The sequence below is a fragment of the Littorina saxatilis genome, linkage group LG6, assembly GCF_037325665.1.
Source record: "Littorina saxatilis isolate snail1 linkage group LG6, US_GU_Lsax_2.0, whole genome shotgun sequence".
NCBI lineage: Eukaryota > Metazoa > Mollusca > Gastropoda > Littorinimorpha > Littorinidae > Littorina > Littorina saxatilis.
In genome coordinates this window covers 54758954-54775933 of record NC_090250.1, presented here as the reverse complement: position 1 = coordinate 54775933, position 16980 = coordinate 54758954, and the positions used below count along the sequence as shown (strand labels likewise).

At 43.7% G+C, this 16980-nt stretch overlaps 1 protein-coding gene across 1 annotated transcript in view; it reads left to right on the top strand.

Moving 5' to 3' along the window:
* Positions 1-16980, top strand: part of LOC138969549 (protocadherin Fat 1-like) — a gene marked incomplete in the record, with an annotated part of 182665 nt that overhangs the window by 120229 nt on the left and 45456 nt on the right. Inside the window, 13 exon segments of the mRNA XM_070342375.1 lie at positions 519-794; positions 1544-1764; positions 2315-3123; positions 3678-3993; positions 5448-5597; positions 6124-6310; positions 7244-7465; positions 9529-9549; positions 12302-12423; positions 12927-13147; positions 13560-14161; positions 14706-14914; positions 16056-16200. Coding sequence (XP_070198476.1) covers positions 519-794; positions 1544-1764; positions 2315-3123; positions 3678-3993; positions 5448-5597; positions 6124-6310; positions 7244-7465; positions 9529-9549; positions 12302-12423; positions 12927-13147; positions 13560-14161; positions 14706-14914; positions 16056-16200 — 3501 coding nt within the window.

Sequence of the window (16980 nt, the reverse complement as noted above, 5' to 3'; positions counted from 1 at the left end):
AATTATTGGCGAGGTAATTATTGGTGAGGTTAATTGATGATTTTGAGATAAGTTTGTTATTTGCATCATATGTGTTTTTCTGTCTGTGTACTTAAAAGACCAGTGGGTTGACGTACTGTAACATTTTGTCAACAATTAAATTTTCAAATAACTTACGATTCTTGTTTTTGGATTTCTTAACATCAATGGTGAGATTTAATTTAAGTTTGACATCAATGGTGAGATGGCATAATGTTACCCAGTGTGGTTGTGGGAGGGATCTGAACCACTTAGGGGAAAAAAAGGGGAGGTGTTCAAATAGGCCCCACAAATTGTGAGATTACACAACCTTGGCCCTTGTTTGATATTCTTCAGTGTCAGTCTGTGTGTAAATCTGTGTCTGTCTCTGTCTGTCAGTCTGTGCAGCTATGTAACCACATGTTTTCCAGACACTTTGTGATTGCTTGGCCAATCAATCAATCAATCAATTGTAGAATCTCTCCATGACAAATTGACACACATACTTCTCCCATCAACAGGGGTCATCATGCTGTCGGAGGAGCTGGACCGTGAAGAAATGTCGCGTCATCTGCTGACCGTTATGGTGCGCGACCAGGGGGTTCCGTCTAAGAAAAGCTTTGCGCGTGTGGAGATCGACATTGAGGACGACAACGATCACACGCCGCAGTTTCTGTCCAACAAGTTTGAGGGCCGGGTGTTTGAGACGGCCGCCATCGGTAGCTCTGTGGTGCAAGTCATGGCCATGGATCACGACAAGGGGAGCAACTCTGAGCTGGCTTACTCCATTCTCTCAGGTGAGTTACAGTTCTTGCAGGATGTTTCTTGGAGGTGAAACCATGGAGTTGTTACATTCATTGTTGCTACGGTAACCAACAGATGTTTTCAAAACAAAATGTGCTTGTTAGCCTTTTTCTTTTTTTATGTGTAATAAGTGCATTTTCAAAGAGATCCACATTTACGTTAGAACTGTAACTTACGAGGCATAGCCATAAGCATCATTTTTTTTTTTTTCACCATGAAGAAATTTCCTTTAATCTCTCAGTATCCCTTATTACCACTTTTAATCAGATGTGCGAGAGTGTGCGGGGGGCGGGAGGGAGGTGAACCACTGTGCATAAAGGGAATGTTTGTGTGTGCGCCTGTGTGTGTTTTTAATCTAAGACAAATGTTGCCAATGTTTTCACAGAGTGACGTTAAATAAACGATTTTATCATCATCATTTGATCTCTGATTTTGTCTTTGCTGAGTTGTGATGTGCTGAGTTTGAGTGTGTTCAGGTATGGTTTTAACTTTGGCCTCGTTAGGTTGATTTTTTAAGGCCCCCCAATTTAAGACTTCCTCCATTTTAAAACTCTGTTTTCTTAGACTTTCTGTTCATAAACCTCTGTAAATTTGCTCCCATTTTAAGACTGTCCTTTTTAAGACCTGATTTCTAAGACTTGTGGAGGTCTGAAAGGTGAGGTTGTACTGTACTCATTTCAAGTGGAAAACAAAAAATTTTTTGTCTTGTTGAACCATCCTCATCGCAGTCTTCATGTTGCAGGCAACGCCGACAATGCTTTCTCCATGGATGAGCGTCAGGGCATCATCTCTGTGGCCAAACCACTGGACCGTAGCATGCAGCCTCTCTTCCACCTGGTGGTCATGGCAACGGACCATGGCTTGCCGCCACGGAGCAGCACGGCAGAGGTCACGGTCAAGGTCACCGTGTCCAATAACGCTCCGCCCAAGTTTGCCGCCAAGGAGATAGTCACGGAACTCAAGGTATGCGTTCACATCACTGAGATGTTTGGTGAAATGGGGGGGGGGGGGGGGGGGGGGGGGGGGGATTTGGGGCAGTGGTTATGCTTCAGGCAGTTCAGATCAGTGAAACGTCGTGTGATGGAGGGAGGGCAGGGGACGGTAGTGATGCTTCAAACAGTCTCCCAGGTACTAGTTCTATATGAGGTGGAAAAGACAATCTATTTACTGCGTATTGTTTTTCTTAAATTGGGTGTGATACAACTTTAAAAAGTAGAATATACCTTGTGACTCTGGGTCATGTGCTTGACATGTTTTTCTCTCTGATTCTTTCTTTCTATACATGCTTCCTTGCCATCATTTCTATCATCTCTGCAACTTATGTTATAAGATATTTGATCATCTCTCTCTCTCTTCTTAGCTCTTGAGTTGGAAATTTGGCATCATCTTCCATTCTGTCCGTCATTGCAACACATACTCCTATTGTTGACATCACTGCTGTTGGTAATTTATGGAAAACACGGACACTCTTTCTCTCACCTACTGTTGATATCACAGGTGTTTGTCATTGCAGGAAAACATGGCCTCAGGCACAGTTCTGGACGCAGTCACAGCAGAAAGCCAGTCCACCGTAGTCTACACCATCGTCGACGGTAACCAAGACGACTGCTTCTTCCTCAACCCCAACTCAGGCGTAGTGTCGACCACGCGGGTGGTTGACTATGAGCAGCACCAGTTCTTCAACCTATCCATCCTGGCGTCAAACATTGTTGGTGCAACGGCCATCGCCCACATGCTGGTTCACGTTGCGGATGAAAACGACAACCGTCCTCAATTCAACGATTCAGCGTTTTACGGCAACGTCAGCGAATCTGCTGACCCAGGCTCCATGGTGCTGACAAGGGAAGGCACTCCGCTGGTGATTCAGGCCACGGACGCAGACTCCGGTGAAAACTCTCTGCTGGAGTTTGCAATCGTTGAAGAGGAGATAAAGAAGTATTTTAGCGTGGACATCAACACAGGGGCGGTCAGGACGGTGTCTTCGCTGGACCACGAAACCACGTCGGTCTTCAACTTCACGGTTCAGGTCCACGACCGCGGCAGTCCGCACCTCTCAGCCAGAGCCCCAGCACGCGTCGTCATCTACATCACAGACATCAACGACACCCCGCCGCGCTTCACTGAACACACCTACGAGGCCAGGGTGCTGTTACCGACCTACCACGACGTCACCGTGGCGACAGTGAAAGCTGTGGACCCCGACAGCGTCAACAACATGCCCTTGACATACAGCATCATCGGGGGCAACCAGGGCAACGTCTTTGCTATCAACCCCCAGAGTGGAGTGCTGCACGTAGAACGGGTCAACAACATCCACCACAGGTCAGTGATATCATGACCTTGGGTGTCATGACCTTGGATGTCATGACCTTGGGTGTCATGACCTTCGATGTCATAACCTTGAATGTCATGACCTTGGATATGATTACGCTGGAATATCAGCTCTTTAGAAACTCCAGAACAATATTGATTTATTAACCAAAAATTAGGAAACGAATATCACCACCCTAACTCATAGAGATCATTTTTTGGCTAAATATTTGTGAGTTTTGCAGGGATCCTCTCAGCATGTTGAAGCAAAGATGAGAACTTACTAGTTCTAAACACTGTCTGAAAGTGTTTGAATGAGCTTTGTAAAACAGAGTATGAAGTATGTCCTCAGTATTTTAGTGAAATCTTTTTGACTGGTTGCTCAACGTGAAACGCTCACTAGTACCTTGACTGTTTGCTCAACGTGAAACGCTCACTAGTACCTGGAGATCGGTGTGGGAGACTTAAAAGGGGGTTCCACTGTATTTACAATTTTTTAAGAGAGGTAGGGTGTTTTTCTTTAGTATTTAACCCAAGTTTTTCTTACCTTTCCAAACTTTGTACAGATATGAGCTGAAAGTGCAGGCGAGCGACGGTCGTTTTGACACACAGGTCAGCGTCTACGTCATCGTCGAGGAAACCAGAGACAGCGGTCTGCGCTTCACCAGTGACCACTACTCGGCCAGCGTGCGAGAGAACGACCCCAGGGTTCAGAACCTGGCGGTGATCCAGCCTGTAGGGCCGGGCCTGCACCAACACTTCACGTTCTTGCTCCTCAACAATCACCATCTCTTCAGTGTCGGGGAGACGTCTGGCGTTGTGCAGACCAGAGGGGTCGCCTTCGATCGCGAGCAGCAGAAAAACTACACTGTTGTTGTTGAGGTGAGCTGTGTGTGTGTGGGGGGGGGGGGGGGGGAGGGTGTGTATGTGCATGTATGTGTGTGAGTGGGGGGGTGTATGTGGAGGGGGGGGGGGGTCAATGTGTGTGTGTAAAATGAAGCATTCTCAGACTTCTGTCACTTTTCTTGTAGGCAAGGCCCGTGAAAGGCCCGTGAAAGGCCTGTGAAAAGCCACTAAGCTAGGAGTGCTTGTAGTTGCTGGACGTTCCTGTCTATGACATTTTGAGGGAGTGTCCATAAAGGCATGAGTGTGTTTTGTGGCATATGTGGACCCGCATGGGATCAACAGTTTCCAGATGGGAGCAACAAAATCAGATATCTTTCCCTTTTTTCCTTTTTTTTTTTAAGCTTTTTTACATCATATGTTTAAAAGTTGAGTGCAGTGATATAACAGTATATTGCTATTTCATATGTTACGTGGATTTCCATTGGTCAATTGGGCAAAACTGAGCTCATTGTAAAAGTGATATCGACGACATTTCCGTCGATATCAGTTTTGATATCGACGACCTCTTTATTGCTTCCCCACTTCAAAAACAAAAACACCTAAATTTAAAAACAAACAAATATATATGAAAATGTAATGATCCCAGAATTTAGTTGAGCAAGTGACTAAAGACTTTTTGAAAGGAAAGACATTTTTAAATACTGAAAAGTACAATTACAAGAAAAGAGTGAACAAAAAGAAATAATAATCAGAGGGAGGGATAGGGAACAGCCAAAACTGAGACAAATACTTTTGTAATTTCTTTACAGTAAATACAAAATGTCCAGAGAATTAGCAATATATCTAACATTGACTGACTGTGTGATGATATCTTCTGCTATTGGTCTGTTTCGACAGTGATATCAAAATCTCGAACTCCGGTCTCGATTTTGATATCACTGTCTCAACAGACCATAGCAGAAGATATCATCACACAGTCCGTCAATATTGGGTACTACTGCAGTCAACCTGCCCTGGCCACCACCTCTCGAAAACGACCACCCCAAAGGATCCCAGACAAATTTATTTTTCTTCATATAAAACCTTTCCATGACGAATCACTTTTGGTCAGTCCTTTGGGTGGTCATTATGGAAATGTTCAACTGTATTTCCCGTTCTGTGTCTGCTGAAAACTGTAACCTAAACTCTCTCTTGCAGAGAGAAATACCTAATATAATGAACACGGAGATAACAAGCTGATAACGTACCAGCTAGACCAGTTTGGAAGACTGACTCAATCGACTCTGTCATACGTAGCAGACTACACTGAATTACGACTGCATCAGTTCAGTAAATGAATGGTTTCCGAATTATTATTTCAAGGCAAGAACAATCGTAATCGAAAACGTGTAGGGTTCAGAACGTTTAACCCACTTCCATATTAGGTATTACTCTTAGTTTATCATCTCGCATGCAGTCACTCACTGTTTACTCCCTCCTCTCTCTTGCAGGTAAAGGATTCGAGCCCCAAACCCCTGACAGCCCACGTGGTGGTGCAGGTGACAGTGGAGGACATCAATGACAACGCGCCCATGTTCGTCAAGCAGCCGTTCCAGACGGTCGTGTCTGACGATGCCGAACACGGAGATATTGTCAAGAAGGTAAGCAAGGAGAGAGCATTTAATGTGAAAGGAGACCAAAAGGAGACCAAAGAAGATGAAGAAATATGAATGTTGTATTGTCTTTTTGCTTGTTTTCACCTTGAGGTTGGCATAATTACCTCTAATTTTGGTTTTAGAATATCATAGTTTGTTTTGTGAAATTCTGGTTTTTGGACATGTTCGACAACTGCATTTTGATTCTTCCCTTTACATTGTCTTCTAACTTTGAATCAAATGTCAGCTATGATAGTCTTCATCTTCTTCTCTTTACATTGTCTTCTAACTTTGAATCAAATGTCAGCTATGATAGTCTTCATCTTCTTCTCTTTACATTGTCTTCTAACTTTGAATGAAATGTCAGCTATGGTAGTCTTCGTCTTCTTCTCTTTCGCTCCTTCTGGTCATCTACCCCTGTGGCATGCACAAATGCCGCCGTCTTCTTTAGGGCCACCAGGTCGCCAAACAGCTTCTCCTACAGGAGAATAGTTATGGTAGTCACTAACTTCTCATTTTTTTCGCTGTCCAGGTGACGGCCACGGATGAAGACTTGGGGGAGAATGGAGAGCTTCGCTACTTCCTCCCAATACGCTTGACGGACAACGGAAAAGACGCGTTCGCCATCAACCGGTACACAGGGGACATCGTGGTCAAGCGGCTGACCGAGGATGACCGCAACACGCACTTTGTGCTGACAGTGGAGGCGGTGGACAGAGGTAAGGGGATTGCTTGATGAGGTTAACAACAAAAATAAAGGACAATGAAAATTTACTCATCAGAAAAAAAACAGCACCATCAGCAAAAGAAATAAAAGAAGAGATGACAGAAAGGGAATGAAGCAAATGAGTACAGAAGAGGACAGACAGTACCCAACCGTCAACTAAAAAAGAACAAAGTCCAAGGAACAGAGTCTTGGTAACAATGACGCGCTAAACTAAAGTGTGATAATACATTTATGAATCATCATGATGGCTAATTGGCATGTTCCTGGCTGGCAAGGCCAATGCTGGACACATAAAGCTCAGTGGGTAGAGCCGGGTAGCTCAGTGGGTAGAGCCGGGTAGCTCAGTGGGTAGAGCCGGGTAGCTCAGTGGGTAGAGCCGGGTAGCTCAGTGGGTAGAGCCAGGTAGCTCAGTTGGTAGAGCCGGGTAGCTCAGTGGGTAGAGCCGGGTAGCTCAGTGGGTAGAGCCGGGTAGCTCAGTGGGTAGAGCCGGGTAGCTCAGTGGGTAGAGCCGGGTAGCTCAGTGGGTAGAGCCGGGTAGCTCAGTGGGTAGAGCACTGGACTTGTGATCCTAGGGTCACGGGTCTGGATCCGGGCTGGGCCTGACACAGGTCAACTTTATGTGCAGACTCCGAGACAGTATCCATGTCCCCTCCCCCCCCCCCCCCCCCCCCCCCCCCCCCCCCCCCCCCCCTCCCTCTTGTGTCACCACTGTGGCACGTAAAAAACCTCTGTCATTCTGCCATAAGTGCAGGTGGCTGATTACACCTAAACACGCAGACACCTGGGTAACACGACTCTGTTGCTGCTAGCTTTCCACTGGGAGAAAGCGACCCAAATTTCCCAGCGATGGGACAATAAAGTAATGAGGTAAAAAGTGAAATAAAGAGAATGTAAAGACTAATTTCTCGTCTGACGTCACTTTCAGGAACGCCCCCACAGTCGACGACGGTGGAAGTCCCGATCCACGTGGTGGACAGCAACAGCCCTGTGTTCGAGTCCCAGCACAGCGAAGTTCGAATCCCCGAGAACACGCCCATTCACTCCCCCGTGCTCAGCGTGAAGGCCGCCAGCCCCAAGGGACAGAAGCTGATTTATTCCATCGTCGACGGCGACCGATACGGAGACTTTGCTGTTGACTTCAATACTGGTGAGTTGTGGTGTGAGAATGTTTTGTTATAACCGCGGACACTGTCTTTTCTTGTGGTTGAGGGTTTCAGTAGACAGGAGAGTTTATCGTTGTCTCCCTTTTTACAATGGTCTCTTTTGTATCTTTGAGGTAGGAATACTCATCACAGTGGTTCCTGCGACGTAAGGCCCCTCCAATTTCTTCTTCGTCATTCCTGGTTTGAAACTCCCATGTTCACTCATATTTTTGCACGAGTGAGTTTTTATGTGTATGACCGTTTTTAACCTGACATTCAGGCAGCCATACCAGGTCCCTCTCATAAGAAAACACCTCCCAACAAGAGGACACCTTGTCTCACCCCTTTGTTGATTATTCTGACCTGTTATAACAGGCCACCTGTAATGTAGGGACGCTTTGGGCTCGTCCCAAGTCTGTCCTTTCGTGGCAGGTACCACTGTAGTGCATAAGAAAGAGTGGGGTTTTCTGTGATGAGGGAAATGTGGATCTGACACTGACAATTCTGGAACACTTTCTGTGAATTGTACTTTCTAACTCAAGTGGAAATGCTTTCTTTAAGGCAAAAAAAAAACAAAAACAAAAAAAAAAACCTCACGTTGATAGTTGTCGTCGGCTTCTGTGGCGCACCCGCCAACCACCAACCCAGGCGGGTTATCCAGATCCAGATCCAGTACATTGTACAGTTTGTGCTTTGTGCTGAATGAGAAAGTAAGCGAATACAGTGGAACCCCCCTTTTAAGACCTCCAAAAGTCTGAGAAAATCAGGTCTTAAAAAGGAGGGAGTCTTAAAATGGGGGTACATTTACACAGGTTATGAAGAGAGAGTCGAAGAAGACAGGATCTTAAAAGGGCCTAGGGTCTAGTAAGTCTTAAATGGGGGGGGGGGAGGGGTCAGGGGGAGGGGGGAGGGGTCAGGGGTCGGGGTCGGGGTCGGGGGTCTGAAAAGGGGGGTTCCATTGTGCAGTGCAGACCAAAAGGCAGATTAGCAAGACTCTCGATTGTACACACTTCTGTCTGCTCAAGTCTGGGACCGTCCAACCTAACGTTTCTCCACAAGTCTCTGCTTCATTGGCCATCTTGGAAACTGAGTTTGACCTGGGATTTGAATCTAGACAAAGTTTGCTTTTCATGTCTTATAATGAGCACTATTGTCGATAAGAATTGTTTTTATATGGACAGTAACATCTATTGTCGATAAGAATTGTTTTTATATGGACAGTAACATCTATTGTCGATAAGAATTGTTTTTATATGGACAGTAACATCAATTGTCGATAAGAATTGTTTTTATGAGGACAGTAAAATCTATTGTCGATAAGAATTGTTTTTATGAGGACAGTAAAATCTATTGTTGATAAGAATTGTTTTTATAAGGACAGTAAAATCTAGTGTCAATAAGAATTCTTTTTATCAGGACAGTCAAATCTATTGTCGATAAGAATTAGGAAATAATGAAGCTCGTTTTCTTTTTCTTTGAGACGATCAATCAAAATATTGTTTTGCAATATTAATGCTTTGATTGTTGAATGAGTTACATGAATGTTTAAACCAAAGGAGAATATAGTAAGACAGTGATTAATATCAATGTTGTGATTAATCAAAATATGCAGTTCTGTTCAATCAATAAAATTTACTGACATTTGTTTCTACTAGTGCAGGCAGTAACACGTTATGAAAAGTGTTACTGCCGGGAATGTTTCTGTATTAATTGTTTTACTCTCTTCTAACCCTCTCAGTGGAATCTTGTATTCAGAATTATATGCATTTTGATTAAAAGAGATATGTCATATACGCATATTTGAAAGTTACAAGTTATATTTTAAGGTGCATATTCTGTTACATGTACAAAACCCGTGTTTGTACAAAGAATGTTACTTGATAGCTGAGGAGTAAATCTTTACAACAAAAAACAGTAAATGAATTTGAATTTGAATTGTAGATGAACTGATTTCAGTTTCACTTCGAGCAATTGGAGTCAGCAGTGATCAAAAATTATTATCTTTGCTTTTGAAGAAATATTTGATTCAAATCTAATGTTTCCTTTTGTAAATTTGCTGTGATCTCAGATATGGAAGATTTAGGGCCATGTGAGTAACTTTTCTTTTCCCAAAATAAGCGCCATTTTGCTGTTGTTGCCATGTCTGTGTCCCAAGTATATATCTCAGTGCAGGTAGCCAGTGGGGTTGAGTTTCTATTTGCACAGTTAGTGACACACTTTTCCATCCGTGTGTTTTGTTCCGTCGTGTGTCATCTAGCTTTTGATTTTTTCCCTAACATTTTTTGATTCTGTGCTATATTTTTTGGGCCAGCTTTTGGTTGCTAGTGTCTTTACTATACAGTAGTTTTTATTTATCCCATGTATATATGCGTACACTTTGTGTTTTTCAACTATTCTTCACACTAACATTTTTCTTCGTGTCTGTACTAATTGGTGGTGACATTTTGTATCTTTTCTTTTTTCTTTGAGAGTGAATGGAAGGGTGGGGGTGGGTAAGGTTATTGTGCTGAATTGGAGGTTTTAGGTTCGAGGGTATACCAGGGGGGGTGGAAGGAAGTCGGGGGGGGGGGGGGGTGAAAGTTTAGGTGTCACATTTATAGATCTTATTCTGTCTACTGAATATCAAGTTTGTTAATGGGTATCAAGGGTATAATATTCTGCACCCTTATTCTCAATGTATCTATATCGATCCTTCCAGCTGACGCTGTTTCCTCTCTCTCTCTGTTCATGCAGTTAAATTCTTCTTCAACTTCATCTTTATGTTGGTTCTTCATTTACTCCGTGTACACTTTTACTTCAGAACAATGTTAAGATACCTCTTTTTGGTCGATCATTTCTTTCTTGTGAAGCATGCCTGTGCATGATGTGAGTTTTAAAACATATTTCTGTGTGACCTATGCACAACTACAGAAGAAAGAGACTTCCTGGTGTGTGTGTGCGTGTGTGTGTGCGCGTGTGTGTGCGTACGTGCGTGCGTGCATGCTTGTGTGTGTGCGTGCACATATGCGTGCATGTGTTTGTGTGTAAGCAAGCAGAAGATTTCTTTGTGAGACGAAAAAGGATAAGGGAAATGAACTTATTGAAAGATTCAGTTGGTATGTGTAAGTTGAGTTCAGCACTAAACTTTATAGGTATTATGTGAATAGATCATATACTTTCAGAAAAAAAGGTCTAGGCTTACATGTTTAGCAAAGAGGCAATGTTTTAAACTAATACTGCTAATACAAACTGGGTGCCCTCTCTTCATTAATTCACCAATTAATAGTTCTGTAATTATAGTGATGCAAGACCTGTACAGATGTTAATTTGCATATCTAATCTTCTTCTGTGTTCATGGGCTGAAACTCCCACATACACATGTTTTTTGCATGAGTGGGTTTTTACTTGTATGATTTATTTCCCCCGCGATTCAGGCAGCCATATGCTGCTTTCGGGGGAAGCATGCTGTGTATTTTCGCGTTTCTATAACCTACCGAACTCTGACATGGATAACAGGTTCTTTTCCATGTGCACTTGGTCTTGTGCTTGCGTGTACATGTACATACCAACGGGGATAAGGTACTAGCAGGTCTGGACATAAGTTGACCTTAGAGGTTGAACAAATCTCCACAGTTTTAGGCAGTACTATAATAGTGACCAGACAATCTGTATAATTTTTGGTTGAAGTGGAGGTGTAGGGTATCATGTTTAACATTTGGCTCTTTAGGCTTGGATAAGGGTGTACATGTCATAGACTGACATCGCTTTATCATCGAGTTCCTCAGCTTAGCAGTATAGCTCGTAGCTTTCAGCAAGTGGTGATGGGGCAAAATGCTGATCATGTGAAAGAGGCAGGTTACCAATCATGAAACAATGTTGTTGTTACCATGTTTGTATATTCACATAGATTTAACAATGATTAATTGATTTATCGTTCCATAATTGTATGTTATTCAAATGTTGTAAGGTACAAGAGAAGCATTAGAGTTAATTAATAGCTGGTTATTTATTAAGTGTGAAACCAAAAGATTCAGCTTCTGTACGTCTTTACTGTACGTGTCTATGACATATCTTCTGGCAAATGTGACTCAGAGCTCCCTGCATAGTTGATATTTTAGCTGCAAGCACTGATTTTCAGAGGAGAATAAATGTGTTTGTGTTTGTGTGCGTGTATGCGTGCAATTAGGGTGTGTGAATGAATTTGTTAGTGCATTCCTGCATAGATTTGAGAGTGTATGCATTTGCAGGTCCTTTGCTGATGCAGTTTGCATGTAATATCTGACATATGTTCAGGATGTCTGACAGGTTCAAGTATATGTTCATGACTAGGACATTGCACAGATCCGTCATGCAGATCGAGTGGCATGAAATAATTGAAAAATTTCATGATTATGTGTGCTGTTTGTGTGTGATGTTTAGATTATGTTTATGTGATGTTTATATCATGTTTATGTGATGTTCATATCATGTTTATGTGATGTTTATATCATGTTTATATCATGTTTATGTGATGTTTGTCTCATGTTTATGTGATGTTTATATCATGTTTATGTGATGTTTATTTCATATTTATGTGATGTTTATATCATGTTTATTTGATGTTTATATCATGTTTATGTGATGTTCATATCATGTTTATGTGATGTTTATATCATACTTATGTGATGTTCATATTATGTTTATGTGGTGTTTATATCATATTTATGTGATGTTCATATTATGTTTATGTGGTGTTTATATCATATTTATGTGATGTTCATATTATGTTTATGTGGTGTTCATATTATATTTATGTGATGTTTATGTGGTGTTTATATGATGTTTATGTGATATTTATGTGTGGGGTGTGTGTGTGTGTGCAGGCTTGGTGGTGGTGGCCGGCCAGTTGGACAGAGAGAGCCAGGACACGTACCACCTGGTGGTCAGAGCTAGCGACGTCAACTCGGCCAGTTATTCCGACACACACCTCACCGTCGTCTTAGAGGTCAGCATGTCACTTCATCTTTACTCTCACGGTTTAAATTACAGTCCTCTTCACCTCACCCCACTCCATCCCATCCTACCCCTCTCCTATCCACTCCAACCCACTCCAGTGCCACTCCAATCCACTCCAACCAAACCAGATTGCTCTCAAGTCACATGCACAGAATGTTGTTGGCTTCAAGGAGTGCCAATTTGTGTGTTGGTTAAAGAATCTTCATTGTTGTCTTAACCTGGTTAAAGTATGCCTGCAGTCTGGAGATACCTTAAGGCCTTAAGACTCTGAGCTCAAGTGCAATCCCATAGTTTTGACTGAGCCAAAGACTACTTGGTAAGTTTCAAAGAAATAGCTTAAAAGCATTAAAACTGAAAAAAATGAAAGTGTGGAAAAACATCTGACAGCTGAAAATCGGCCAGCTCACTCAACAAGCTCAGACTTTGCCAAATCTACCAGTGACAAGCCCTCACCAGTAAATTCAACCGTCCGATCATTTCTGTTTCCAACAGGATGTCAACGACAACTCCCCGGTGTTCCACAGCCTTCGCTACACACACACCGTGTCCGAGGTGGCTCGGGTCGGCACGACTGTCCTGCAGGTGGCAGCACGCGACTCGGACGAGGCGGCCAACAGTCTGATCCACTACAGCCTGGCCCCCACCTCACCTGACAGCGCCGACGCTCAGCCCTTCTTTATCCACTCCGAGTCTGGCACCATTCTTCTGCACAGGTTGGTTGAACACTGGCATTTAGTTCTGCTTGAAGCATGCAATTTGAAACAAGAATATAAAGCATGAAAATAAGGCTTGGCAAAGATGTTTTTGAAGGAAAATGGACACATATTTTACTTGTTTAAAATCAGAACAGGCTTCATCGTGTCTGATACGTTAGGAAGTTCTTTAGCAGAATACTGAACTGTTATCATTTGTTTTTTATAATGTTCCCACATGTCTGTAATGTAAAATCGGCTCTTTCCTGTTTATGTTCAGATCTGTGGATCGTGATGGATAATGATGAGCAGGCCCACTGCACTCAATGTTTCCACATGTACATTTGCTGTATTATAATGTCTGCACATGTCTGTGTTATAATGTCTGCACATGTCTGTGCTTTAACGACAATTGTGTCCTGTCTCTGTACAGATCTGTGGATCGTGAAGAGCAGGCCGAGTACACGTTCCTCGCCGTGGCAACGGACAGCGGCATGCCGGCACGCAGCAGTACGGCCGTGGTTCACATCATCGTCCTTGACCTCAACGACAACGCCCCTCAGTTTGTGCAGCCGACCTTCAACTGCTACATCACCGACCAGGCCCAGCGCGGCCAGCTGGTCACCAAGGTCATGGCCACAGACGCTGACGATTCCAACAAAGGGGAGCTGTCCTATTCCATCATCGGCGGGAACGAGAAGCAGGCGTTCGACATCGATCATCGCTCCGGCCTGGTCACGGTGGCCGAACAGCGCAAGCCCGACTTCAGCCCGGCGTACGTTCTCAACGTCTCGGTCAGCGACGGTGTCTACACCAACTTTGCCCGCCTGGCCATCGGAGTGAGGAACACGAACCGTCACGTCCCGCGCTTCACCGAGCAGAACTATTACGTGGAGGTGTCGGAGATGATGTCGGTGGGCATGAGTGTCACCACGGTGTCAGCCATGGACGCTGACCGAGGGAATTATGGGATGCTGACCTACACTCTGCCCAGCCAGCGCATGGCCACCTACTTCTCCATTGACGCTGATACAGGTGTGTAATAAGGTGTAAAGTGACTGATGGTTTGCACAATGCTTGTTAAGGCAACAACAACAAATAAAATGTAGTGTAACACTTTTTTTCATCACATATAGACTTCATCGTGGATCTGTAGCGTTCCTCATCTTAAACAGCTTATCAGGAGAAGGACATAACTGATTATTCTTATTATGGAATAGCGTTTATATTCATTCCTGGTATGGATACAACGATAAAAGAATGTTTAATCATGCATTGTCAATCATATTTAATAGAGTGTTTTTCATGGAGAATCATTTACTCAGTCTAAAAAGTTAAGAAAAAATTGTACTGCCAAGAAATGAGCTGCGCCAAATATCCAGGATGACATCGATATATTGGCTAAGAATCATGAAGCAATCACATAAAGGCCAGTAATATGTTTTATGCCTGTTTGTCCAGACTATGACACTCTTTGCTTGTGCTTGTAAGAATATCATTCCACAAGTTGTCTGTGGAATAGAAAACATTTCAGTCAGGTGAAGATTAGCATTTTTCAAACAATTTTTTTTAAATTCAGGTGAGATAACGACCAAGCAGATCCTGGACCGAGAGAAGACCAATCAGTTTGAGATGACCGTGACGGCCACGGACAATGGAGGTCAGATGGGTGTTGCCATGGTTACCGTGGTGGTGAAAGACGAGAACGACAACATGCCGCAGTTCCTGATGGAGGAGTACCGAGCCAACATCCATTTCAACGCTTCCATTGGCACCAAGATCATCCAGGTATGTATGGAGTGGAAAAAACGCGTGTGTGTGTGTGTGTGTGTGTGCGTCTGTGTCTGTGTCTGTATGTCAGTGGGTGTGTGCCCCTGTTTTTATTTTATTTTTTATTTTATGCAATTTATATCGCGCACATATCACAACCACGGATTTAAGGCGCAGGGATTTATTTATGCCGTGTGAGATGGAATTTTTTACACAATATATCACGCATTCACATCGGCCAGCAAACCTCAAGCCTATTAGGGCGAGCATTCACCTTTCACGGCCTATTATTCCAAGTCACACGGGTATTTGGTGGACATTTACAATTTTGTCAGGAAAGACTCTTTTGTCAATCGTGGGATCTTTAACGTGCACACCCCAATGTAGTGTACACGAAGGGACCTCGGTTTTTTGTCTCATCCGAAAGACTAGCACTTGAACCCACCACCTAGGTTAGGAAAGGGGGGAGAAAATTGCTAACGCCCTGACCCAGGGTCGAACTCGCAACCTCTCGCTTCCGAGGCAAGTGCGTTTACCACTCAGCCACCCAGACCATCTGTCTTTTCTTCTGGTGATTGCTTGCAATCTTCAAAATTCAGTAAATTATTGAAGCCTGGCGCAACAGTGTAGCATTGTTTTGGTTAAAAGTAATTCTTTATTTCTCTTTGTCTTGATTGTTGTTGTTGTGTTTTTTTCCTACTTGGTGTGACCACTCTGTTCACAACATTGCTAGGCAACCGGCACGGTTGGCCTAGTGGTAAGGCGTCCGCCCCGTGATCGGGAGGTCGTGGGTTCGAACCCCGGCCGGGTCATACCTAACCTAAGACTTTAAAATTGGCAATCTAGTGGCTGCTCCGCCTGGCGTCTGGCATTATGGGGTTAGTGCTAGGACTGGTTGGTCCGGTGTCAGAATAATGTGACTGGGTGAGACATGAAGCCTGTGCTGCGACTTCTGTCTTGTGTGTGGCGCACGTTTTATGTCAAAGCAGCACCGCCCTGATATGGCCCTTCGTGGTCGGCTGGGCGTTAAGCAAACAAACAAACAAATTGCTAGGCATTGGAAATTCACTTTACAGTATGGCAATGTTCCACACAACGGACGAACTCCAGTTAATGAATCTGTCTGACAGTAATTGTATGAAATGGTGGCGTGTGACAGATGAAGGCGGTGGATGCTGACCTGGGAACCAACGGACGTGTCCACTACATGCTGTACTCCGGGGACGACCCGGATGTCGGACAGCTCTTCAACGTGGAGGAGGACACCGGTCACATCACCGTCAAGTCCAGTCTCACCTTCGCCGGTCAGTAACTCATGGGGACATTGATATCATCTTTTGTGCATTGATTATAATTAAAGTACAGTACATAGGTCAAATCACCGTCAAGTCCAGTCTCACCTTCGCCGGTCAGTACATCATCTGGACATTGATATCACCTTGTGTGCATTATTAATGTATGATTACAATTTAACTCATTGTCTCCCAGGCACGGATATATCTGTACCCACTCATATGGCTCTATCTGACCTGGTACGGATATATCCGTACACTGTGACAATCACTTCAGTCGCTTCCTGTAACGTCGATCTAACGCCTGCATTCCAGCGTGTTGATACACAGTTACTACAATTCTGAGTGACCTGCCGCAGCACAGCTGGTCTCGGCTATAAAAAAAACTGGGTCAACATAGGTGGGGTACAAAGTGTTCACAACATAGGTGGGGTAGAAAGTGTTCACAACATAGGTGGGGTAGAAAGTGTTCACAACATAGGCGGGGTAGAAAGTGTTAAGTACAGTGTTTTAATTGTTTGTTTCAAGTTTTTAATTTGTAAATTGTCAAAAATTCATGTTAAATATTCTGAACTGTGCTTAGTGACAGAATACAATTCTTACATTGTGTACATATCAGCTAGTTTAAATATGCACTGTATGGTTACACTGTGCGTAACACAGCTACAGTGGGACCCCCCCCCCCCTTTAACACTTTCTACCCCACCTATGTTGACCAAGGTTTTTTTTAGCCAAGACCAGTTGTGCTGCAGCAGGTCACTCAGAATTGTAGTAACTGTGTAGTAACTGTGT